Source organism: Oreochromis niloticus, linkage group LG22 (genome assembly GCF_001858045.2).
Source record: "Oreochromis niloticus isolate F11D_XX linkage group LG22, O_niloticus_UMD_NMBU, whole genome shotgun sequence".
NCBI classification, from domain to species: domain Eukaryota; kingdom Metazoa; phylum Chordata; class Actinopteri; order Cichliformes; family Cichlidae; genus Oreochromis; species Oreochromis niloticus.
In genome coordinates, this window is record NC_031985.2 from 11,846,067 (window position 1) to 11,873,728 (window position 27,662).

At 40.0% G+C, this 27,662-nt stretch overlaps 1 protein-coding gene across 1 annotated transcript; it reads left to right on the top strand.

Annotated features, from left to right (window-relative positions):
- Positions 1-1,441: 1,441 nt before the first annotated feature.
- Positions 1,442-18,549, top strand: LOC100692712 (polyserase-2). The gene is made up of 10 exons (XM_025902563.1): positions 1,442-1,591; positions 1,768-1,912; positions 2,761-2,896; positions 4,446-4,715; positions 4,822-4,968; positions 13,853-13,934; positions 14,082-14,223; positions 15,661-15,799; positions 16,081-16,350; positions 17,760-18,549. Exons 1-10 carry the CDS (start codon positions 1,528-1,530, stop codon positions 17,910-17,912), a joined length of 1,548 nt encoding a protein of 515 aa, XP_025758348.1. The 5' UTR covers positions 1,442-1,527; the 3' UTR covers positions 17,913-18,549.
- The last annotated feature ends 9,113 nt before the right edge of the window (positions 18,550-27,662 follow it).

The window sequence follows — 27,662 nt, forward strand, 5'->3', positions numbered from 1 at the left end:
GACGCCCACTTCCCAGTCCTACATGTCCTGTTATCAAGAACCTGGCCTTCAGTTTGGAGGTGGCACTAAGGCTCACTCCAAATAATGCTGCAACGTGGTTTTTACAGAACTCCAGCGTGACATTAGTGAAACGTGGCATGCTTAAAGCGGACACAAACTGTAGCAGGATGCATACCACAGGCTCAAAACCAGAGCTGGTAGCAGAATAAGCTGTCTGGCATTGGCAGAGAAGATTTGACAAGTTTTTCATGGGCACAACCCAAATATTCTGCTGCTCAACCCACAAATGAACTTTCCTTACAAATGTGGCATCATTTAAGGGGAAATAAAGAGGCTCTCCAATGTTTTAATAGTTATTGTCCTGAACCATTGCTGTAACAAAAACATTTATATATTCAGGTTATCTGTGTCAAATATTAATATTTGTTTGATGATTTGTACGTTTCAGTGCATCACTGCAGCTACTGCTCACATTAACAACATGTTTCTTTCTGTTTAGCTGTTTCTGAGCTTAAGAAACCAGTGAAGCAAACAAGACAGCAACTGTCTCAAGTTAGGACAAAAAAACAGCAAGTGGGAACAAATTGGGAAAGACTGTCAACGATATAGTTTTGCAACCTTTGGTGAAACCGTATCAAAAACCGTCCGTTGTAAATGTTAGGACATTTTGTCTTTTGTCATCATTTACTTCCACAAAGGATCTTTTATTTTTTAAGCTGACTTCTTTTGTTCTAAATTCTAACACAGCTTGTTTTTGTGGAACACCTACATGTCTGCACACAGTGACATCATGAGCTCTATTCCTTCTCCGCTACATAGCTCGTATGTGCATGTGAGTGTTAGATAATAATCATAGACTTCACTGCAGGTTATGAAAGGTTTGAGTGGATGTGTCCATTTGGCTCCTTCATTTTCACCCTTCAGCTGATGATTTTCACCACAGTGGATTCAACAAAGAGAGATTAGAAGGATGTTTTTTGTATTTGCACAAAACTCGTCAAACACTTCCACAGAACAAAATCGTGAGAGAAGAGCAGAATAACTGTTTACGACATTGTAATAACTGTTACAATGTGGCTCTTGTAATGATCTGTTATTGCATATGATTCACATGTTTGAGCTCATCTATCTGTTCTGTTTTATACCTGCTATTTTTTTATGTATTGTATAGATTATAGATGATAGATTATAGACTTTATAGATATAGATTTTAATCCGGATAAATATTGTGATTTTGCTGTATGATGATCAAAATGAGGTTGTCAATTTATCGTTTAAGCATGTTTTCCTGTTTGTTGTTTTAGTTATGGAAATACTTTTGTTTGGAACCACACAAAATCAAAATGATTTCATATGTGTGTTTTACATTTTGATGAGATTTCCCTGCAGGTTTTGATGGGTTTGGTGGGTGTGTCAGTTTATCTTGCTCATTCATTTTCAGACCACGCCCCCTCAGATCAGCACATAAAGCTGAGCATCACAGTGAGTTTCAGTGCATTCAGCATCTGCTAAAAGAAGGAAGAAGAAATGTCGTCTCTGAAAAATTTCAGTCTTCTCATCTCATGTGTGCTCCTGTTCATCATCCAGCCAGGTGAGTGATGTTTTATACTGTAACTTAATTTACCTACTGGTAATTTTGATCTTCATGTTAACAAGCATAATGCAAAGTCACATTGCTGATTATCCTTCAGGTGTTTGTTTCACTCATCTGTTCTTCACTTGATCATCAGCTGATTTATGTGTCTGGATATTTTATTTCTGTTTCAGGTCGTGGGTCTAGGATTATTAATGGGAAAGAGGTCGAGCCACACTCACTGCCTTATATGGCCTATCTTAGAACTGTGACAAATTCTTGGTGTGGAGGGACATTAATCCATCCACAGTGGGTGCTGACAGCTGCCCACTGCACTGGGTAAGAATCTGAGGTCTTGTTTTCCTCAATTTTAAAAATAATGCAGTGTTTATTTTCAACAGACTATTATTCCTTCAGTAACTACCCAGAGGTCACTACTTTCACCTGTGGTCACGAGCTCTGGGTAATTACTGAAAGAATGAGATCAGGGACAGAGCAGCAGAAATGTGCTTTCTGTAAACCATGACTGGCCTCTCCTGTAGAGAAATCATTCATTCAGTCATTGGAGAGAAGCTCAGCTGCTCCACATTCAAAGGAGCCAGCTGAGGTGGTTCGGGTATCTGGCAAGGATGCCTCGCAGGCTAGGTGACTGTGGTGGGGCGTGGTCTGTGGAGCCGTGCAGGTTTTGTCCGCCCTCCCTGCACGGCACCGCAGACCACGCCCCACCACAGTGACAGGTCAAATAATACACACTGCTATAATTATACATGCAAAGCTAATTACATTGAACGGAGAGGATGAATATAGAATATTTAAAGTTGATTTTCCACTCTCTTGTAAGCACAATATCTTTACAGAGGTGTTCTAGAAAGTTTTATTTAAGATGGAATGACAAGCAAAAAAAAAGTGTTCCACTCATTTAAATATAACACAGAAGTCACAGCTACATACACATTAAACATTTGATACATTTCTTCATCTAAAACATTTTATGTACATTTTAATTTCTTCATTCAGCTTAAAAAAAACCATGCAGATTCACCTAAAGCTCAATAACAGCCATAACTCAGCCATATGTAATAATACACAATAATAAAGAATTATGATGGCTGTTTTAGAAGCCGCTGACCTGTTAACCTTTTAAATATGTAAACCTTCATCACCAGATTGTGTTTTTTCTTTTACAGGAGTTATTGGGTGATCCTGGGAGCACACTCCAGAACGAAAAACGAAAGTTCCAAGCATCAAAGAGTCGTTGAGAAAAGTTTTCCTCATCCTGACTACTGTTGTGCAAAGATAGACAATGACCTCATGTTGCTGAAGGTAAGGTGAAAAATCAGGGTCTGATAACAAATGATGTAAATCGTAAATGGACTGGTTCTTATTTAGCACCTTTCTACTCTACCTGAGCACTCAGAGCGTTACACAACATGGTTTATTCACCCAAACACATCTTTCTGTGCTTAAGTGCTTTCTGTGTAACACTGACACACACACACTCTAACTTATGCATCAGAGAGCATCGTGCGGTTCAGTATCTTGCCAAAGGATTTCTGACATGCAGACTGGAAAGACCAGGGATCAAACACCAAACCATTCGATTCGTAGATAACCTGCTTTACCTCCTACAGCCAAGTCAGGTTTTGCTTACTTAACTAAAAGTTTCATTCTTTAAATTATAAAATGTATTTCCATGTGTGTATAGACATGTTTCAACACATCACTGCCAGAGATGGGCAGTAACACGTTACTGTAATCTGATTACTTTTTTCAGGTTACAAGTAAAGTAAGGGATTACTATTGCAAAAACGGTAATTAGATTACCGTTACTTTCATGTAGAAACTCTGCGTTACTGCGTTACTAAAACCGTGATTTTTTTGCGAGAATGTCTCATGACAGTGACGTAAGCGAGTGCGACGTTTGTGACAACAGCTGTGTGCAGATCAACAATGGATAATATATTGAGTGCGGCAGAGAGTATGAGCGTGCAGCGTTTAAAGCGTGGAAGTACTGACCTTATTTTGAGTTTGATTCCATAAAAAGTGACAAAAACATTAGCGTCCGTTGTGCGTGGGAAGAAAACTTCTTTTTACAGCGAAAAAACCCCCTTAACTTCCAAGCACCGAGTCCGCTACGACTGTAATGAGAAATTCACAGAGAAACTCGCGGATTCTTCCACTGACCGCTGCGGCTCACCTGCACCAGGGTAAACCTCCGCCTACCCCACTCCTGCTTTACAGGTGAAAATAGAGCAACAGGACCGCTGAGTCTTTGATTTTATTTATTTTCTGCTGCGTTTTACTTTCATCTATTTGAAAGAGTGAGTGTAAACACAAAAAAGTTTATGTGCTGGAATGTTCAGAAAATAAGTTTAAATGTTAAACAAATTTCCTCCAGTCAGAGAATGTTGCATATAATTAATTTTTTGCTTGATGCATAAAGTTAAAAGGTTAAAACTAATAAAACAAGTTTTAAAAAGAGACTTTTTCATTTGATTACATTTTGAGTGATGGATTATGCAGAAAAAGTAGAATTGGGCTGAAAGATCTATCGCTTTGTCACCTATTCAGGTTGTAAATCGTGTTTTTAAAAAGTAACTAAGTAACTAAGTAATAATTACTTTTGAAAATAAGTAATCAGTAAAGTAACGGGATTACTTTTTTGGGGAAGTAATCGGTAATTAGTTACTGATTACTTTTTTCAAGTAACTTGACCAACACTGTTCACTGCACATATTGCATTTTTTACATGCAAAATATTAGAATTAAATGAGTGGTGATTCAACCCTTTAGCAAATAGCTGTTTATTTAAAGTAGTGAATGTAGAGAGATTCATTACCAATATCTGATATTCTTTTTAACTTTTTTTCAGCTTAAAGAACCGGTGAGGAAAACCAGGGCAGTGCAGTGGCTCGAGTTTGGCGACACTGTGAGAGACCCGGCAGCTGGCAGCACGTGTCTGGTGGCTGGATGGGGAGCAACTGAAAACAACCAATCATCAGACGTCCTCATGTCTGTCAATGTGACTGTGGTGGATAGACAGACGTGCAACTCTCGTGATTATTACAACCACAGACCTGAGATCACCAAACACATGATATGTGCTGGTTCAAATGGTACAAACGTCGCTGATACCTGTCAAGTACGTATGAAGAATCCATGTGTTTTTCCTTGTTTGAGGTAAATGTTCATTCAGCTCAACACCTGTGAGTCAAAGAAAGACTGTTGTGTGTTTGTTCTTGCTGCAGGGGGATTCAGGAGGGCCGCTGTTGTGCGATGGAGCGCTGGTTGGAGTCACTTCTTATGGAGCAGGTTGTGGTGTCATTACAAAACCTGGAATCTACTCATTTATCTCAGAAAAACAGCTGTACTGGATCAAAACTACGATGAAGTTATTCTAAATGTGTGAAACCACCAGCATCAGTCTGCATAATTTGATGTTATATCTGTCAGTGTTGTCTCTGTAGACCATAGGTGTCAAACTCTGGCCCGCGGGCCAAATTTGGCCCGCAGCCTAATTATATTTGGCCCGCGAAGCCATACCAAATTACTATTAGAGCTGGCCTACTGGTATTATACAGCTAATATATATATTGTTTAGTATTAAGCTTTGCTTGTTCCATATTCAGTATTTCAGCAAAACTTGTTTGAGTCCATAAGAAAACATTCATTCTATATCTAGAGGAAGATTTTTTTTTCAATAAATATTAATGTTAGCCCGCGACTTAGTTCCAATTTTGAATTTTGGCCCACTGTGTATTTGAGTTTGACACCCCTGCTGTAGACCATTATTCAGTTTATCATTTTACTGTTCCTCTTACAGTTTATGATCATTTAGTTTCTGCCAGCTTGCTATACTTTTTTAAAAATAGATTCTGCACTTGGCTAGTCCACCACATGAACCACATTTTAGACCTACTGAGAACAAAATTGAAAACACTGTTTGAAATTTTACCATCTTTCACCACACAAACCAGACCGAAACATGGTTATATCTAATCATCATTTTTCCAAATAATTTAAAGAATTCACAAACACGAGTGCTCCTGGTTGTTGCAGATGAGTGCGGCTGCAGTAAAACCAGGGAGAAGCAATTTTTATGTACACTCAAAAGCCATGATTGTAAAATAAAAAAGAGATTATTCAGACTGTCAAACAGACAGATTCAACGGCTCATATACAACCAACTGAACCTGAAAATGAGGCCTGCGGACAGGATTGTTGAAAAAGACAAAAAAAAACAAAACATGTTTTCTTCATTTCACATTATGACTCTGTTGCTTCAAAACCAAAAATGCAAACATATTTTTCTTGCTGCTTTTTCTACTTTCTAATAAAGCTGGAGGCATGAATAAAAAATACACATTTGCTCTATTTTTCTTTGATTGTACTGCAGTTTCAAACTGTACCTCTCAAAGTAGCATCGTTAATATAATGACTTTACAGTTACAGTCTAATTTGAGGCCCAAGAAACATTTTCACTGCTTGTTTCTACTCTTTTGATCAGCTGTAGATTTTCTCGTACAAAGGTTTTCTTCAGAAGAAATTAACACAGAGAAAATTCACTTATGGGAAACAAAGGAACATGAGAAATACACGACTGACAGCTACACATGTTAAGGATCTCCTCTTCCTTAGGATTCAGTGACATGATCGTCACACATTCACCTCCATCAACACTGTGTCTTTTGTCATTGATTACTTCCACAAATCCTGGTTCATTTCTTTCTTCATGCTAAATTGGCTGAAAGTATCAGCCATATACACGTCTGCACCCAGTGTCCTTCACGTGGTTATTTATGATCATTTGACAACAGGCTTTGAAACAATATCAGCACTCGATCAACAGTTTCCTCGTGTCTGTTATCTCTGTAAGATTGAAGCTGTTTAGGAAAAGGGGAAAGTTTTGGGAGTGACGGCAGTGAGAGAGAGAGAGAGCAAGTTTTGAGATGTGAGGGTTTGGGACATTTAGTGTGTTTGGAGTGTGTACCGAACAAGGCACGATGAATAGTTTTTAAAGGTGAAATGTAGAGGTAAAATCAAAAGTAGTCAAAAACGGCCAATTATACCCTGGACCCCAGAGGGTTAAGCATTTTTTTGAAGTAAGACAATAGTTACCTTTTCTAGTAATTAGTTACTTTTATAATATCCACTTAAGCCCCATGCCCCCGGTACCGGGGGCAAAAAGGAGGAGATCACGTTTAATCGGTTTTAACATGGGTTGAGAAATATAAGTCCAGACATGTGTGGTATCCACAGAAACCTCTGAATCTCAGCTAAAATGTTATATAAACCATTTCTAGAACCATCAAACACACTGAAACCACGCCATGATTAAACGACCAGTTTTGTAAATGTGCAGACCGCTAAACACACAAAACTGAACAAAAAATTTTTCAAACTTGATGTAACCGGCTAAAGAAAGGCTGGTTAGCTTCCAGAGCTATTACTGACTCCAAACACCAAGTTTCACCACGATCAGACCAAAATTCGCTGAATGAGCCGCAAAAGAAGACCACAAAAACACACAGCGGCGCAAATGCGCTAAGACAGAAATTGGCTTACCGCCCCGATTTCCTCCGTTATTTTCGCCGGTAGCCGGTAGCCACGTGATTATCAGTAGTTACCACGCCTACCATACTGCATCAGAGCCATTTTCTGTCAACAACCTCCATTTTAGACCCAGCGACAGACATGTGACTGGACAGACGCCACATGCAGTAAATTTGGGCCCACGTGGGTTTTGGCATTGCAACGTCTGATTGGTTGAAGTGCTGTGAACGTAGCATCATTACTGGATTCTATTGGCTCAAGTGATAAAAAAGAGGTGTCAATCATGCAAATTGACCAAAAGAAACCAAAGTTACAGCCCCTCAGAGTTTAAAGGGCCAGAGACCAATTAAACGCTCCATGCGCACAGCAGAAAATGGCCATTGCCATGTAAATGTGTGGCTGTGATGCCTCAAATGCATTTATGTCATTTATCTTTAATATTTGCCTTAAATTAATTCATTTGTATGTACGTAAGTTAAAAAGAACAGTAAAAAGGGTTTAATATGTTAAATATGAAGATTTTATTTTGAAGGTAAACTTGCTAATAACCTCACTTCCTGGTATTTTACCTGTATTTGTTCATTTCCTGTCCACTTCCTATTCCTGGTTGTGCTAAGAGGGAGAGTGACATGCGATCATGCTCTGAGGCTTATATATTTCATGATGAAGGTGCGCCTGCTCGCTGGTGAAGTCAAAGTAAACTTTATTGTAATAAAGTCTGGTATATAGAGAGACGAGACGACGAGGCTCCAGTTACAGCAGTGCAAGTAAACAAACAATAAATATAAGAAGAGTAAGAAAATACACTTTAGGCCCAGGGATAAAGGGATCAATAACAATTGATCCCTTTATCCCTGGGGGTGTGTCAAAGAATCCCACGCCGCCCCGCAAGCAGCAGGCGCACCTCGCAAACGGAGGGCGCCCTTACTCCCAGCAAATGGGTGATAGAAAACCGAGCGGTGCCTATGACATTCCCAGTATGCGCTGGCTGACGTCGGGGCAGCATGAGTATGAGCATTTTTTTTTGCCGATGCCCGTGATGCCGCCCCGGGCAACCGCCCGTGTCGCCTGTATCTAAAACCGCTACTGATGAAGGTGTTAAAAAAGCATAAATAGCGGTATTTGTTAAAAACTATATTTTATTTGTAATTCATGAAGGTTGATTTGTACGTGTTAAAAAAGGCATTCATTTTGATGTTCATTACTGTTGCTCAAGCTAATACGTTCACATCAGTGTGGACAGTGATTATGAGCTGATGGATAAAAATCTTTTAGGTAATTTGATCTGTGACAGAAACACTGTGATAAGGCATGATAGATGTAACCAGCATGAGGATTTACATGTGTAAATAATCAGCACTGAATAACAGCCAATACAACACAAAGTGTTAAAATACTTATTATGGCTAACTGGCAAACTGGAATGAGGGATCTATCATATGTTTATTTAACACACCAACTTGAGTTAATGCCAAACCACTATGATTTATGGAATAAACACTTAAAACGGGGTTCATTGCTGCAGCCATATTTTGGAAAGAGCTGTAAGAGGAACCACAGTCAGACCCGGTTACTGCGTTCACCAGATATCAACACAATTTCGATCCGCTCCTCACGTGTTAACCTCTTCGACCTGTCAATGGCTATGAACAAAGATAAACTTGTAAATAACTCATGCAAGAATAAAGTTACGTTGAAACCAAGCACACCATTGTTTTTCTTGTGACATTACTAATAAGTTTGATGTGTCACATGGCCCTCTTCCTATTGAAAAAACAAAAGTTCTATCCAGGATGGCCGACTTCTAAATAGCCACCATGGTCACCACCCATCTTGAGGAGTTTGCCCCCTCACATATACTAATGTGCCATAAACAGGACTTTAATATCACCAACCATTCCCATGTTATTGCTGTGTATCCATATAAATGGCCCACCCTGTAGTTCATAGCATGTATTCCTGCCCTCTCCACTAAAAAGGTCATGAAAGCAGTGAAAGTTTAGTTTTTACAGAATAAAATGTGAACAGACAGGACTGAGCCTCAGTGTGTAGCTGTCCATACCTCAACGTTACAAAAGCACAACCGCTGTCCATACCCCAACCTCACCTCACAGTAAATGATCATTTCCATTTTAAGCATTTCCAAATAATCATTTTCCATACTGCCACCACTACAATATGGATGTTTTACAGACTTCTTTTGTTGTTGACATTTACAGACTGTGTGCAAAGTGCCACACTCTTCAAATTCATGCCAACTAATATTTTTACGTCCAGTAGATGTCCTACTAGAGCAAATGAAGCGTCAAGACGCTTTGCGCTGGGGTGAACCAATTGGATGAAAAGCTTCAGTGCTTCATGAAGCTTCATCTGCCCATCACCAATTTAAAGTGAAAATACAGCTTTATTGCTGGATAAAGTCTTCATAAAATAAAACTCAAAAGCAAAACAAGACTCCAAACAGAGGCACTGGAGGACTGGACATAACAAACACACAGCAAGTTGAGGGTACGACACGACAGAGAGCAGAGAAAAGTCAGGGCTTATCTTCACAGGGGAGTAATCAGGGAATGGGAAACAGGAGGGAGACACAGCTGGGAGAAGTTAGACTAACGAGAAAGGGGAGAAGTAAAACTGAACACACTGACATCAGACTGTGACTATCAAAATAAAACTGGAAACAAGAAACCATCACACAAGGACGTCAACTCGACACAGAGACCCAGACAGCATATAACACATGGAACTCAAACTATGCAAAACATGAGACATAAAACCCTAAACCACAATCACTGAAAATGGATTATTGTTAATAATAATGACAATAATAATCAACAAAGCACCAGGGAAACAAAACAATCCAACATTCAAAAATAAAACAAAACACAAGAACTAAAAATACTGCGTCGAAAGGAATCAGAACCGTGACAGGCTCTGCCTCCTATTCTACTTTTAAATACTCGAGGAACAACAAGTTAGCCTGCCGTGTGAGAGCGAATGTCAGGTTCTCACTTCCTGCTTTTCCTGTGTCAGCTCGTCTCTTGTGTTATTAGCCAGATTATGTTCAGTTGTGTACTCACCGGTCTCTCATTATCATCCTCATCAGTCTGTGTATTAAGTCCTCTGTTTCCACTCGTTCACTGTCGTGTCATTAATGTTGATGTTCGTGTGATGTTGTCCTTTCCGTGTGTTCCCTCAGTTCAGTCAGCCATTCAGTTGTCCAGCCAGTCAGTGTCAGTTCACCATCTGTTCATCCATTCCTTATAATAAACCTTCACCAGTCTTCACCTACCTGCAAGTCCTGCGTTTGGGTTCCTTCTTCCTCGCCTCCACACAAAACCTGACAGCGAAGTGCTCTAATAGGGTGATATGGTACTACAAGGTCATTAAGACATATGGTTTAAATCTGTTCTCTCTTTCTAGTCCCTGTCAGGACTCTTACTGCAGCATTATGCCTTAACTGAAGGCTTTTCAGGGAGTTTTTAGGACATCCTGATAAAAATGAATTATGTTGGTCAATATCAAAGAGCAATCCAAGATAATGAAACTGACTCATGATGGGCTAAAAACTGTCAGCAGAGATGTGGCAGCCTGACCGGGAAAATATCGTTTTGGGGAAATTACTGTTTCAAAACCTTTCTTTGTACCAATGTTAGGACATTGTGTCTTTCATCAACATTTACTTCCACAAAATGTTCTTTTGATTTTTAAACCTGTCTTCTTTTTCATTTCTAGATTATAACGCAGCGTTCAGAAACTTTATAAGGACAGATCACGGTTTCAGAGACACACCAGTAAGACATGATATCATAAATTAAACTTAGTGGTATTGCACATGTGTTGATGTGTGTGCATGTTTGTGGGGATTTGTTGTGGAGTCTGACAGCAGTTAGAAGGAAAGACCTGCCGAATCTCTCCGTCCGACATCGTGGCCTCTGAAGGAGCTGCTCAGTGCTGTCAGAGTCTCCTGCATGGGCTGACAGCCTATAAGTCTGTATCCAGACTGTACCAGCCCATCACTGGGTGCAGACATGTAGTGCAGCCATTACATAGCATGTATGTGAATGTGTGTGTTAGATATTAAAGATCAGTTTCACCCATCGGCTGTGAAGGTTTTGGGTGGATGAGTCCATTTAGCTCAGACTGCATTTCTTCAGCTCAGCATATAAAGCTGTGCACCTCAGTGTTTACTTGCTTTTTATGATTCTGACATAACAGGTTTGCACTTTTCTTCTCAAGTGCAAAATGTAAATTATTTTAATTTCAGTTTTGTATTATGAATATTTTAAAAATGCAGAATTCGACTGGAGACGTTATATTTTACAGAGCTGATACGGATATTACACATCTTCCATGTGTAAATATGGAAACTGCATGTGATTGTTAATTAAAGGACTGCCAGTGCACACTTGAATTAAAAATTAAATGATTCGCTTTTGAAAAACATTGAAAGAAAATGAAAATGTTCAAAAAATGAGTGTTATGCTGATCAAGGGTCATTCTGGCTCAAATCACCAACTTTAAACCTTAAACATTTTCAGTTCAAAGTTTGGAAACATGGCATGATTTCTGTGAAACTTTAGCTTCATATATCAATATTCGAAATCGGAGAAACGGTGTGATGGTCCAGGGTTGTTAGAGCCAGTGTTTCATTTTGGTATCATCTTTGGTATCAACTCTTATTTTGTATTAGTTGTTAGAGTTTGGTTCTTGTGTTTTATTATTCCTACCTGTGTCTCTCCTGTGCTCTGTTCGTGTCCCTGAGTTTGTGTTGTTAAACCGTCTGTGAGTTTCCTGTTTTACTTTGAAGGTTTGTGTCTCGTTGTGTGTAATTAGGTTCAGCTGTGTTACTCTCTGGTGTGTCATTCCCTCGTTACCTTGTGTGTATTAATGGTGTGTGCCTGCCTGTGTTCCTTGTCGGTTCATCTGTATTATTTGGTCATCTCTGGATCTCTCTGCTCCTCATTCTGCTATTTATTTGTTTGTTATTTATCATTGACTGTAAATAAACTCACTTGCATCACCGCTGCTGTCTGCAACTCGGGTCCTCCTTCACTTCCACACGACTGTTGCCCCAGCCGTGACAATCGGAGGCAATGTTTGAACTTGAATGTCTCAAAAACTATTAACAATAAAAACCTGAAATTTTCACTGCCCTGTCAGCCACCACGAGATGAGATTCTGAGGCTACCACTCTCTTTGCTTTGCCTAGAAATGCTGTGCATGAAATGTATGCTTTGTGCTCCCATGTTTCTGGGACGCCCACTTCGCAGTCCTACATGTCCTGTTATCAAGAACCTGGCCTTCAGTTTGGAGGTGGCACTAAGGCTCACTCCAAATAATGCTGCAACGTGGTTTTTACAGAACTCCAGCGTGACATTAGTGAAACGTGGCATGCTTAAAGCGGACACAAACTGTAGCAGCATGCATACCACAGGCTCAAAACCAGAGCTGGTAGCAGAATAAGCTGTCTGGCATTGGCAGAGAAGATTTGACAAGTTTTTCATGAGCACAACCCAAATATTCTGCTGCTCAACCCACAAATGAACTTTCCTTACAAATGTGGCATCATTTAAGGGGAAATAAAGAGGCTCTCCAATGTTTTAATAGTTATTGTCCTGAACCATTGCTGTAACAAAAACATTTATATATTCAGGTTATCTGTGTCAAATATTAATATTTGTTTGATGATTTGTACGTTTCAGTGCATCACTGCAGCTACTGCTCACATTAACAACATGTTTCTTTCTGTTTAGCTGTTTCTGAGCTTAAGAAACCAGTGAAGCAAACAAGACAGCAACTGTCTCAAGTTAGGACAAAAAAACAGCAAGTGGGAACAAATTGGGAAAGACTGTCAACGATATAGTTTTGCAACCTTTGGTGAAACCGTATCAAAAACTGTCCGTTGTAAATGTTAGGACATTTTGTCTTTTGTCATCATTTACTTCCACAAAGGATCTTTTATTTTTTAAGCTGACTTCTTTTGTTCTAAATTCTAACACAGCTTGTTTTTGTGGAACAGCTACATGTCTGCACACAGTGACATCATGAGCTCTATTCATTCTCCGCTACATAGCTCGTATGTGCATGTGAGTGTTAGATAATAATCATAGACTTCACTGCAGGTTATGAAAGGTTTGAGTGGATGTGTCCATTTGGCTCCTTCATTTTCACCCTTCAGCTGATGATTTTCACCACAGTGGATTCAACAAAGAGAGATTAGAAGGATGTTTTTTGTATTTGCACAAAACTCATCAAACACTTCCACAGAACAAAAACGTGAGAGAAGAGCAGAATAACTGTTTACGACATTGTAATAACTGTTACAATGTGGCTCTTGTAATGATCTGTTATTGCATATGATTCACATGTTTGAGCTCATTTATCTGTTCTGTTTTATACCTGCTATTTTTTACGTATTGTATAATTTAACTAATGCTGCACTCTTGGAAGATTTTAATCCGGATAAATATTATGATTTTGCTGTGTGATGATCAAAATGAGGTTGTCAATTTATGAGCATGTTTTCCTGTTTGTTGTTTTAGTTATTGAAATACTTTTGTTTGGAACCACACAAAATCAAAATGATTTCATATGTGTGTTTTACATTTTGATGAGATTTCACTGCAGGTTTTGACGGGTTTGGGTGGGTGTGTCAGACCACGCCCCCTCAGCTGAGCACATAAAGCTGAGCTCACAGTGGGTTTCACTGCATTCAACATCTGATCTTCCACAGCAGGAAAAATGTTCTGCCTGAGGAATTTCACTGTTGTCATCTCATGTGTGCTCCTCTTCATCATCCAGCCTGGTGAGCGACGTTTCTCCTTCATGTAAACAAGCAGACACTGATATCGTTCAGTGTCACAGAGCAGTCTGTGCAGTTTGTTGGTTTCACTCATCTGTGCTTCACTTCATCATCTGCTGATTTATGTGTCTGGATGTTTTTTTGTTTTAGGTCGTGGTTCTGAGATTATTCAAGGGAAAGAGGTCAGGCCACACTCGATGCCTTTCATGGCTTATGTGACAAATCGAAACTCTTTCTGTGGAGGGACATTAATCCATCCACAGTGGGTCCTGACAGCTGCCCACTGCAGTCGGTAGGAATCTGAAGAGTTACACTTCTTATTGTTAAAGCGCCTTCAGGCGACTTTTGTTGTGATTTATATAAATAAAATTGAATTTAACTGAATTATTGTTTAAATGTATTCCTTTGTTTATCATATTTGTAGATAGAGCGTGAACGATAATATGTTTTGTCCGTTTAAATTGTGAGAGTTGTAAAGACCATGAGATCACATGTCTACACATGTGATCTGATAGTATAATGATTTTTGTAAGTATATTAAAAATTAAATTGCTGAATTTATATTTATAGTATCAAAAGAAATATGCCAGCAAACACTTTACTGATATGATTAATATAATCTGTTTAAACTTTCCAGTGTAAACATAATAAAATGTTATGTTTCTATATCATGTTGACAGGAATCAGATGAGTATCTCGTTGAAAATGTTTTGCGTGCACAGTCAGATTATGTTTCCTGTTTTTAAGGAAAAGCTCAAAAAAACTGGAAAACACAAGTACACATCATACTGCAATGAAACAAGAGGTTGATCACAATTCCCCTAAAAAGTAGAAGATACAATGTTTATATGACATTTAAAGGTGTATTTTGTTTTTAGCTGTAAGTAAATCTGAACCTCTTTTAAAGTATTTTGATATTTTGTTTTACACCTGCTCCAAAACTGGAACAAGAAAGTAGGAAAATGTGTCAGTTTAATGTATCCAGAACCTTTTAAAGGTCAAATAATATCAATTACTATAATTATACATTTTAGGCTGTCTAAATGGGAGAGGATTAATATACAATATTTATACTTGAAATAAATTTGATTGAATTCTTATTTATATATTTCCCTCTAATAGGTATCTTATTGTCAAGGCAACAGCTGTGTGGCAGGCAGGAAGTAGGACCCAAACGCAGGACTCATACACGGAGAAGAATTAAAGCAACAGCTTTATTGCTGGGAACAAACTCCACACTAATACAAAAATAAACCACAAACAAGAAACTGAGAAAACACAGCAGAGACGCCACATGAAGGTTAACAACACAACAACAAACAGGGAAGACTGAGGACTAAAATACACAAGCAGGATGATGAGAGGATGGGAAACAGGTGGAAACACAGCTGGGACTAATCCGACATGAGACGAGGGGAGAGCAAAACTAGACACACTGCACACAGAATGGGGACTATCAAAATAAAACAGGAAGCATGACATTCATGTAGATGCAAATTAGACAGTGAGACGTGGAAACATGAAGCACAGAGACAAAAATAACTAAATGTGTAACACAGAGAGAGAACCAGACAAGCAAACAACACACAGAGACAAATAAAGAGAACAAGAATAGGGAACAACATGACACCAGGAACACAGAGGAGGCACAGACACAGAACAAATAACCTGGAGATTAGAAACAAAAACCTTTTGAACATGTAAAGTGTTTAAAATGTGTTTATTACAGTATGAATACGGTGACTGTGGGAGCACACTCCATCAAGAAAAAGGAGAAAAATTCAAAGCAAATCCGAAAGGTTGTAAAACATGTTCCTCATCCCAAGTTTGTCAGTGCTGCTCGGGGCAACGACCTCATGTTGCTTAAGGTAAGGAGATGATAGAAAAAGCAAGTGAAGCGAAAATACAACAATGTGAAAGAGTTCATGTTCATATCATATAGTATATTTTGTTCTATGTTTACACACATTTCAATAAATTACTGTGCATATTTTTCATTTTCTCAGCAAAAATTAATGATTGCTGGTGCAAGACTTTAGTGGTGCATATACTCTTACTTTAAGTATTTATGTCTGTATGTTACCTATGTACAGATAACATATAGATGTTCATTATCAATATGTGATATTACTTTTTTACTTTTTTTCAGCTTAACAAACGAGTGAAGAGAACCAGGGCAGTGAAATGGCTCCGGTTTAGAAGAACTGCGAGAGACCCGGCAGCTGGCAGCAAGTGTGTGGTGGCTGGATGGGGAGTAACCGAAAACAACCGAACATCAGACGTCCTCAAGGCTGTTACTGTGACTGTGGTCAGCAGAAAGAAGTGCAACTCTCGCAGCTATTACAACCGCAACCCTGTTATCACCAGAGGCATGATATGTGCTGGTTCAAATGGTAGAAAAAGGGCTGATACCTGTCAAGTACGTATGAAGAATACGCTGCCAATCAAAGATGTGGACACACCTTCTCATTTAATGGGTTTTCTTTATTAATACTACTGTCTACATAGATAGAAAATATATGGAATTATATAGCAAAGACAAAAATTGGTAAATATCTGCCCTTTGCTTTGTTGACCACGCTGCCCCCGACCTTCATGATGTAGTCACCTAAAAAGGTTTCACATCACAGGCGTGTCTGTCAGGGTTCATTTGTGGAGTTTCTTACTTTCTTGATGGGGTTGGGACCATCAGTTGTGTTGTGCAGAAGTCAGGTTGGTACACAGCTGACAGCCCTCTCTGACAACTGTTAGAATCCATATTATGGCAAGAACCAATCAGCTAAGTAAAGAGAAACGACAGCTCATCATTACTTTCAGAGCTGAAGGTCAGTCAGTCCAGAAAACTGCTAAAACTTTAAATGTGTCCTCAAGTGCAGTCACAGAAACCATCAAGCTCTACGAGGAAACTGTCTCACATGAGGACGCCCCAGGAAAGGAAGACCAAGAGTCACCTCTCCTGCTGAGGATAAATTCATCTGAATCACCAGCCTCAGAAATCACAAGTTAACAGCAGCTCAGATCAGAGCCCAGATAGATGCCACACAGAGCTCCAGTAGCAGACACATCTCTACATGTTCAGAGCAGACTGTGTGAATCAGGCCTTTATGGTCAAAAAGCAGAAGAGATTTGTTTGGGCCAAGAAACACAAGGAGACCATCTGTGCTTTGGTCTGATGAGTCCAAATTTGAGATCTTTGGTTCCACCTGCTTTGATGGCGAGACTGTCACACTGAACCAGCATGGCTACCACAGCATCCTGCAGCGACATGCCATCTCATCCTTTATTTTTCAACAGGACAATGACTCCAAACACAGCTCCAGGCTGTGTGAGGGCTGTTTGACCAAGAAGGTGACAGAGTGCTGCACCAGATGGTCTGGCCTCCAGTCGCCTGACCTAAACCCTAAGACTGTTAGAAAACCATTGCAGGTGACGACCTCATGAAGCTCATGGAGAGAATGCCAAACGTGTGCAAAGCTGTAATCAAAGTAAAGTGTGGCTGCTTGGAAGAGTCTAAAATATAAAATGTGTTTAGAGTTACGTCACACTTTTTTGTTTACTACATATATCATGTGTTCATTCATAGTTTCGATGCCTTCAGCAAGAATCTACAATATAAATAACATGAAAATAAAGACAAACCACTAAATGAGAATGTGTCCAAAATTTCGATTGGCAGTGTTTTGTTTTAATGTTACGTCCACTGTCGCCTAGCAGAGCCGGGTCGTAACAGTAAGTAAGTAAATGCTGATTCACCCGATATACCTTTTTGCTTTTTCACACCTGTATGTGAGTCAAACAAAGCCTATTGTGTGTTTGTTCTTGCTGCAGGGGGATTCAGGAGGGCCGCTGTTGTGTAAAGGAGCGCTGGTTGGAGTCACTTCTTTTGGACGGGGTTGTGGTATCATTAGAAAACCTGGAGTCTACTCGTTCGTCTCAAGGAAACAACTCAACTGGATCAGAAAAACGATGAAATCAAATTAAATGTCCTGAGTACCCAGGGCTTAGTCCAGATGAGCTATGCAAGATGAGAATCTTTAATACTTTTATGTTAAATCTGCTTGTGCTGTCATTTTATCATTTAATTGTTTCTCTCATATTTTATGATGTTTTAGTTTCCACTAGCTATGACAGCTTGCCTCTCATGGTTACGCCTTTCCTCTCCAGGAACTTAAAATGAGAACAATGTTGCAATATTGATAAGATGGTAACACTTTATAATATGACGTAAGTAATTTATTTATATAGCACTTTCACAGATAAAAATCACAGAGTGCTTCACAGTAAAACCAGAAATAAAAGAATAATATGGAAGAACGTAAAAAAGACCCGCGAATAAGGCATAAGTATACTGTAATTACATGTAATTTGCAGGCAACAAGTCAGCTTTTTGCAAGAAACAATGAATTACACCATAAGACCCGTGACTAAGGTGCAAGTACTTTAAAACTACTTGCAATTTACAGGCAAAAATAGTAAGTGTAGCCGGTCTGGCCTGACACTGTTCTCTGCAATTTGGTGTGCGAATGATGAGAGGAGGCAACTCTCGCTTTGCCAGCTGAGGCAGGTTTATTCTCCCAAAACTGTTCAAAATAAAAACAAATTTAGTACAGCAACTTCATCATGAGACTGGGCTTTTGCATGCACACCTCTCCCCAGCAGGGCCTCTATGCGACTGAGGAGGATAGCACGCAACTACAGGAAGTGACTATGTAAGAAGTCAGTGGTCATGTGTGTATACATATATACACACACACACATATATATACATATATATACACATATACACATATATACACATATATGTATATGTGTATATATGTGTGTATATATATGTGTATATGTGTATATATATGTATATATATGTGTGTGTGTGTGTGTGTATATATACATATATATACACACACACACAGGGCGGGCCATTTATATGAATACACTGTAATAACATGGGAATGGTTGGTGATATTAAAGTTGTGTTTGTGGCACATTAGGGGGCAAACTCCTCGGGCCAGTTTCAATATGCGTACTTGTGCGTACTTGCATTCTCGTGTACTCGTGATTAGGCATGGGTATCGTTTAGGTTTTATCCGATACCAGTACCAAACCGGTACTTTTGAAACGGTGCCGGTGCTTAAAGAATGGAGAACACACACTTGTCCTAAAACAATGTTAGGCTTTTCTGCAGCTATAGGGCATATATGGTATCACTCTAGGCTGGAAGCAGTGCTTAATCAATAGAAAAAACACAAACTTTGTCCAAAAACCTCTCATGTTTAATTGTTTTCCACTTTTTCTTTGGTCATTTTAGCCTTTTTGGCCAGGGTGAAGTTAGTATCTGCCATCAAACAAGAAGACAGCCGCATGTAACTACGACGGTGTTTGCTAGTTCACCTTACATGCATTAATGTAATAACGTGGTTAGTGTACTCAACATAAATTACACACGAACAACATTAAGCTACTCACGCAGAGGAGAACGGCTGCTGCTGCCATCATCATCCGTCACCATTTCTGCTACGCTGACAGGGCCAGGGGCCAGGACTCTCCTCTTCGGGTTTTTGGGGGATGTTGCTAACTCCGGGTCCGATAACAGGCACCACACCCGCAGTAGATGTGCACGGTGTGAGGTCTCGCAGCAAGCTATCAAATACGGCGCATTTCTCAGCTTTTAAAAAAAACGCTTTGCTTCGCCAGGCGTTTCATCAGATTTGAGGTGTTACCTCCTTTGACAGCATCACAGTATCAGCTTAAAGCACTTGTTGCAGGCTGCTGGGTTTGCATCTTTTGCTGTGAAGTACAGCCAGACTTTTGACGCTTCGCCTTGGGCATTTTATTAATTTTACGTTCGGAAACGTGAAATGATTGGCTGGAATCTAAAGCGTGTCACAGCTCAGAAAAAAAAAGCACAGAAATAAAGCACCGAAATGTGCGCTGCTTTTGGGTCTGGTTACTACCGTTTATGTCAGAACCATACCGGTACCCATCCCTACTCATGATACATCATCAGTCGGAGACCAAGTACTGTTTCAATTCAAAGTACACATCAAGCCGACAACGCGAGAAAGTCCCGGATTTGTTCTCGCTCCGCGTGTTTTATCGAGCATGCATCGGTGGTGACTTGGTACAGCTAAATATCCCAGAATGCATTTTGTCCAAAACTCAAAGGCAGCAATGGCAGACGAGCTTTGTTAGAACGTGTTCTACCATCTCACCTGTTTGTTTTTATTAAGGCACACATGTACACGTACATGTATTTTTATTAATAGAGATTTCACTACTGAGGTTAAACATGATATATAAGTCACTTAGATCACTTTTAAATGTTAATGTTTGGTTTATTTCAGTGTTTTATTTGTTCCTGAGTAAATCGGTTTGGCTGTGATTAAAGTTAAATCAAGAGGAGATGGCAGTAAAATCTTCGGACCTGTGACATCATCGAGTACACTGGTTTTCCAGTTGTACAAATCGCGGGTCCGTACTCGTGTTCTCTGCAAGTCCGGTCTCGCAGAGAACGCGAGTACGGACTCACGTACTTAGAATTGGCAGAGGCACTCATTTTTCATACTAAACTCAAATTGGCTTGGTAAGCTCAGTGACCCCTGACCTACACACACAGGTGAATCCAACAATGAGAAAGAGTATTTAAGGGGGTCAATTGTAAGTTTCCCTCCTCTTTTAATTTTCTCTGAACAGTAGCAACACGGGGTCTCAAAACAACTCTCAAATGACCTGAAGACAAAGATTGTTCACCATCATGGTTCAGGGGAAGGACACAGGAAGCTGTCTCAGAGACTTAAGCCGTCTGTTTCCACAGTTAGGAACATAGGCTACGTTCACACTGCAGGTCTTAATGCTCAATTCCCATTTTTTGATCAAATCCAAATTTTTGTCTGCTTGTTCACACTACAAATAAAATGCGACATCAAACGCGCTCTAGTGTGAACCCTCAAAGCGCCCGCATGCGCAAAAGAAGATGTCACACACAACTCGCTCTGTTTAGACCCAGAGCAAACAGTATTGTTTGACTGATGGCCCTTAATATAAAGACTTTACGTTTCCCAATTTTTGCTTTAAGTTATTTTGTTATTTACATAATAATGTAGATAACCTAATAATTATCCTTATTGCTGTTTTAGAGGAGCGGTGCTTCAAAGGATAGTTGCAGATTTCTGTCAGAATCTGCAGAAAATACAGTACAAATAAAATGTTCACGTTTCTCCAACGTGGTCTTCCTAACAGTTTCACCGGATGGCAAGAAATCGTTCGCGATGTCTTCTCGGGCGCTTCTCCGGCGCTGATAATTGGCGTCTGTCTTGTGTCAGTGACGTAAAAGATGGATTTAATGCGACTTGACCGTTCAAACAGCAGTCGCTTTCTAAAACATCGGATATGTATCGGATTCAGTACCACATACGAAAGTGACCCAGATCGGATTTGAAAATATCGGATTTGTGCCGTTCACACTGTCATACCATGATCGGATATGGGTCGCATAGGGTCAAAAAAATCGGATTTGATGCGCTTTCGCCCGCAGTGTGAACGTAGCCATATTGAGACAATGGAAGACCAAAGGCACATTTCAAGTTAAGGCTCGAAGTGGCAGACCAAGCAAAGTTTCGGATAGAGCGACGAATGGTGAGAACAGTCAGAGTCGACTCACAGACCAGCACCAAAGACCTACAACATCATCTTGCAACAGATGGAGTCGCTGTGCATCGTTCAACCATTCGGCGCACTTTACACAGGGAGATGCTGTATGAGAGAGTGATGCAGAGGAAGCCTTTGCTCCGCCCACATCACAAACAGAGCTGCTTGAGGTTTGCTAAAGCACATTTGGACAAGCCAGCTTCATTCTGGAATAAGGTGCTGTGGAATCCCCAAATAACATTCATTTATTTGGGGATAACAAGGGGCGTTATGCATGGAGGAAAAAGCACACAGCATTCCAAGAAAAACACCTGCTACCTACAGTAAAATATGGTGGTGGTTCCATCATGCTGTGGGGCTGTGTGGCCAGTGCAGGGACTGGGAATCTTGTCAAAGTTGAGGGACGCATGGATTCCACTCAGTATCAGCAGATTCTGGAGACCAATGTCCAGGAATCAGTGAGAAAGCTGAAGCTGCGCCGGGGCTGGATCTTTCAAAAAGACAACGACCGGAAACACTGCTCAAAATCCACTGAGGCATTCATGCAGAGGAACAAGTACAACGTTCTGGATTGGCCATCTCAGTCCCCAGACCTGAATATTATTGAAAATCTGTGGTGTGAGTTAAAGAGAGCTGTCCATGCTCGGAAGCCATCAAACCTGAATGAACCAGAGATGTTTTGTAAAGAGGAATGATCCAAAATACCTTCAACCACAATCCAGACTCTCATTGGAACCTACAGGAAGCGTTTAGAGGCCGTAATTTCTGCAAAAGGCGGATCTACTAAATATTGATTTCATTTCTTTTTTTGTGGAGCCCAAATTTATGCACCTGCCTGATTTTGTTTAAACAATTATTGCACACTTTCTGTAAATCCAATAAACTTCATTTCACTTATCAAATATCACTGTGTGTCTCCCAGGGGCGATTTTAGCCCAAAATGAATCAAAGCACCCCCAAAGACTTTTTAGTTTTCTGACAATATTTGCTGTTTGTGTGACACACTACTAAAAATATAAAAAGCACACAGTACTTGGTTTAGACGTAACATTTTAACAACAAAAGTATAGATAACCCCTCCCCCTTCCCAATGTGGTTTGTTCCAGCTCGCCTCTCCCCTGCTCTGGTTCTAGCGCCGTTGCTGCCGGAGCGATCGTGGCTGAGACGCCGCAGAGCGGAGGTGTGAGCGCCTGCCTTAAAACAGGACATGTTAGCTGCATTTAACCTTCAGTTACTCTTTATATAGTTAGGTTAGGTAGGAGTCAAACCATGTTTCTTTTTAGCTGAAAAACATTACAACATTACACACAGGTAACCTGCTGTGTTAAACGTGTTTTCCGACGATGTTTGCTACCCTACAATCCGTCCTGCTCTGTAGTAAAATCAGCGACATCTGACCATCCTGTTGCTCCCATTGAAATGTATACAGCCTATTTAAAATCTAAAACTTTAAATTGTTTTACTGTTGTTGCCACTGTGCTGTCTGAAATGGAATGAGAGAAGCTGCTTATTTTTTCATATGTGCCGATATTGAACCCAGGAGCCACATTCAGGTAAAAGTGCAAGAACAAATGATCCGTCAATCAAGAATAATGTTGGATCAGTGTTTCAATATTTATATCCTTTATTAGATGTACATGTGGTTTGGTTTTTGCCTTTTGGTTGAAAGTACACTGATAGAGGACTTTTTTTATTAGTGAGCTTAATAATATATTTTTTATATTAATGTAATTTTTTCATCTAATTGAATACAATCTATTTGTGTATGATTGTCAGTCCAAGGAGGGAGCGAGGAAAGAGGGGAGCGTGAGGAGAAAGTACAAGGTCAGGAAGAACCAGGTAAGGAAACAGACAGGGAACAGTGACGAGCACAACAGAAACTGTTAAACTGCTTGAGAGACTTGACCCCCAAATGTGATAGACAGATTTGCCAACCTGAAGGTGAGGCAACATGGGTTAAAATTAAAGAAAAAAAAATGTCTGCAGTAAAGATCTTTTCATACATTGTACCACAGGCAAAGTTGCCTATTTTTATATTTTTTTATCAATATTTTGTACATTTGTACATTTCAAAGACTCTTTTTTGGGGTGTATTTTTATATATCTGTATTGTATTATACATACACATTTAAAGTGAACCTCTGTCCAAAAAATGCACTCAGTTTACTTCTCATTTACTATGAGCATAATTTTCCCCCAGTAATTAAGTTTAGGATGTGTATTTATTTTTTTATTCCAATCCATTTAAATAACCTTTATCTGATTTGATGGTTTTGTTACAGACTTTAAAAAAGTGTTTTTTCTTTCACAAATGTGGAGAGTAAATATTGTTGAAATGTACAAAACAGTGATGTCATGTTTTGTGACGAGAACCCAGGCACAGAGAGACTTAAATGACTTAAAATAAAGAAATTTGCAGACTTGCACAGAGATGGTTAAATTTATGATGACTGATAACGGAAACGAAGACAACAGAATTAGTAAGTATTTAGTAAAACGTGATTGGCCACAGGTCTAATTTTGGAGCATTTTGGGGACAAATGAGTCGTAGTATCAGGACCTCAGCCTCGCTCTTAATAAAAAAAATTAAGGCGCTTCAGGCTTTAATGTCATTGAAACATTCTGATAAAACTTGTTGTGAGCTGATAATTCATTTGGGAGACGTGGACTGAGATGCCTCATCCTTTCAGAGGATCCTAAAGGAAGTAAAAATAAAGAGAAAATAACTTGACTTTAAATGTACAAGTTTACTCCAGGCTCACATACTCCTAACACTCTGTGCCTCCACGCATCGCGTCTGAAGTGTTACTTCACTTGCTGTCTGTTGTAACTTCACCACATGGTTTCAGGCCACAGCAGTCTGCAGAGTCCCGTGAGAAAGTATTTGTCAGGTTCGATTTCCTGTTCGAGCTATGCTTAGAGTGAATCCTGTTAAATGCTAATTTCATTCATTTAGAATTTGAAGTCATCAATGAATGTGGGCAAAACAGAAGCTATCTTGGCTTTATTACCTGTTTCTTTTCCTCTTTCTCCCTTTGCTGACTTCATCGAGCTCCCACTCCTTCTAACACTCTCGGTCTTTGTCATGTCACTAAATGGTTCAACGAAGCAGTGAAACAGTATTTACAACCCAGTAAAGGCTTATTATTATTATAACATTATATCAATGTTCTAACTGAATATGGGCTGCTGCTGGCCGTCGATAGGTAATAGCTTTCTGACTTGCTCTGTGGCACAAGTCAGCATTTCTGCTGTTCCCAGCAGAAATGCTTGTTGCATCAGTGGAAGTTCCCAGCAGCCTAGGCCTGTTCCAGCATAACTACGGGAAGATTCACCTGATCCATCCCTAACTATATGCTTTAGCAAAAAGGAAAGTTTGAAGCTTAATCTTAAAAGTAGAGATAGTGTCTCTACTTCGATAGCACTTGGCGACAGTGGGAAGGAAAACTTCCTTTTAACAGGAAGAAACCTCCGGCAGACGCAGGCTCAGGGAGGGGCGGGGCCATCTGCTGTGACTGGTTGGGGTGAGAGAAGAAAGACAGGATAAAGACATGCTGTGGAAGAGAGACAGAGATTCAAAGGTGATTGAAAAGAAAAAAAGATTTAAGTAATTGTATGTACAAATTTGATCATGTGTGAATTAAAGAAAATCCCAAATAAATTCAACATTTTGCACCCTAACCCCCTTAGACTTACATAATTTTTAAATAATGACTGGACATATTTCCCACATAATTAATTTCTTACTCTTTTTAGCCCAAGAAACCACTGAAGCAAACCAATATAATGAAACTGCCTGAAGTTGGGCAAAAAAATCTGCAGCTGGCGACAAATCTGTACATCTGTAAACCGCATTGTTTTGCAACCTTTTAGTGAAACAAATGTGTCAACAACTATTCTTTGTCAATGTTAGGACATTGTGTCTTTTGTCATCAGTCACTTCCATAAATACACATTCATGTTTTTAAGCAATCACAGGCGTGTGGAAGAACCGAACACAGCCACAGCAGCCTGGCACCTCCTCCTCATGCTGGTCACACACTGCTGTGGGAAGGCATCTCATTCTTTAATCAGCATTTCTCGCATCTCAGCCAAGTCATCCCTGTGTCGGTGGGAGAAACGTTTCATCACTCATCCCGGTGACTTCTTCAATCTCAGCTGACTGCAGGTTTCAATCTTATAAACAGTACATTTGCATAATGACTGAAACAAGCCCACTGAAGGGACAATGGGCTGGGAGGTCAGTTCCTTAATCATAATTATGCAAATTCTTATGACCATTGATCAACAATCACTGATCAAAGCCCAATGATCAAAGCCCAATGATCAATGGCCATTAGTACAATTCACAGAGAGTTGGGGAATGGCTGCAATCACAGCATTGTTCTGTGTTGTGCCATCCGCTTCACCAGAGGTTGTTTGGTTTCCCCGATGTATAAATCCTGCCAATCCTCCTGCACTTAACAGCGTACACTATGTACTCTGTTTGTGTCGGGGGACCCGATCCTTGGGGTGGAACAATTTTTGGCACAGCGTTTTTTGGGGTTTGAAAGCCACAGAGACCCGGTGTTTAGAAAAAATGCGTCTCAACTGCTCCGATACTCCTGACACATACGGGATCACTACAGGTTTTCACTTGGGCAGCGGTTGTCCTTCTCTCCTGGATCGGCTGGAGCTTTTGTCAAAGCTGGAAAGGCACTAAAAGAAAGTTGCAGCCGATCCAGGAGAGAAGGACAACCGCTGCCTAAGCGGTTTCACACATGTACAAAGTACATGAGTAGCATGTTACAGTTTGAACACTGGTCTATATTCTGTAAAGGTTCTTGTTCTTGTAACTGTACTCGTTTCGGCTGAGAGGAGCGAGGCTGGTTGTGCTCTTCAAACTCCTTGAGAAAAAAACATTAGTGTGCAAACTTGTGACTGTGTGTCATGATTCGGCTGTGTGGCGGCAGGAAGTGGTCCCAAACGCAAGCTCACAGAGGCAGGAATGAACTCAAAACACAGCTTTATTGCTGGAGGGAAACGGCGAAACAAACTGAAACGAAACTAAACTGGGAAACAATACACTAGGACACGGAGAAACACACAGCCATGAATGAGGGAGAACGCGGCACAGAACTGAGGGAGACGCGGACCTAAATACACAGAGGGTTAACGAGGGGAGTGGGAGCACACGGGGAACACAGGTGACACTGATAATCATAACGAGACAGGGCAGGAGTGAACACAACATGACGCATACTGACGAGGGACTGTCAACGTAAAACAGGAAGTGCACAGAGGTTCAGACAGGCGGAGAGAGAGAGCACCAACATAAGGGGCTGGGGAAAACATGGAATAAAACACAAGGAGAGACAAGGGCTCACAGATACACAGAGGGGCACACGGGGGGTAAGAGTCACAAGAGGAAAATGGTAAATGGTAAATGGCCTGTATTTATATAGCGCTTTTCTAGTCCCTAAGGACCCCAAAGCGCTTTACACAACGAGTCATTCACCCAGTCCTCCACACATTCACACACTGGTGATGGCAGCTACATTGAAGCCACAGCCTCCCTGGGGCGCACTGACAGAGGAAAACACATAAGGAACAACGTAACACAGCAACCCAGGAAGCATGGCCTAAATAAGGAAGAAAATACATGAAAACTAAGAATACTGGGCCAACATGGCCCAGGACCATGACACTGTGTGACTTTTAAAGACACTAATAATGTACGTTGTATAATAATTCCACCCTGAAAAATTAAAAAAAAAAATTAAAGCTAATAATTACCAATGCCTGTGGTTACCTTATATAATTATATATTATTTTGTTTTAACTCTTTCTGAGCTTAAAAAACCACCGAAGCAAATCAATTAACCAAAACTGTCTCAAGGAAGGCAAAAGTGTATATTTAAATTACTGTATAGTTTGTATAATGTGCTATAAGCATGTGTGCACTTTTATAGAGCTGTTTCCTATTTCGTTAAACTGTGTATAATGACAATAAAGGCTCTCAATTTCAATTTCAACTAAAAAAAAACGCAGCAGCAAATCTGAGACAGCTCGATTGGGAAAGACTGTCAGCGATATAGTTTTGCAACC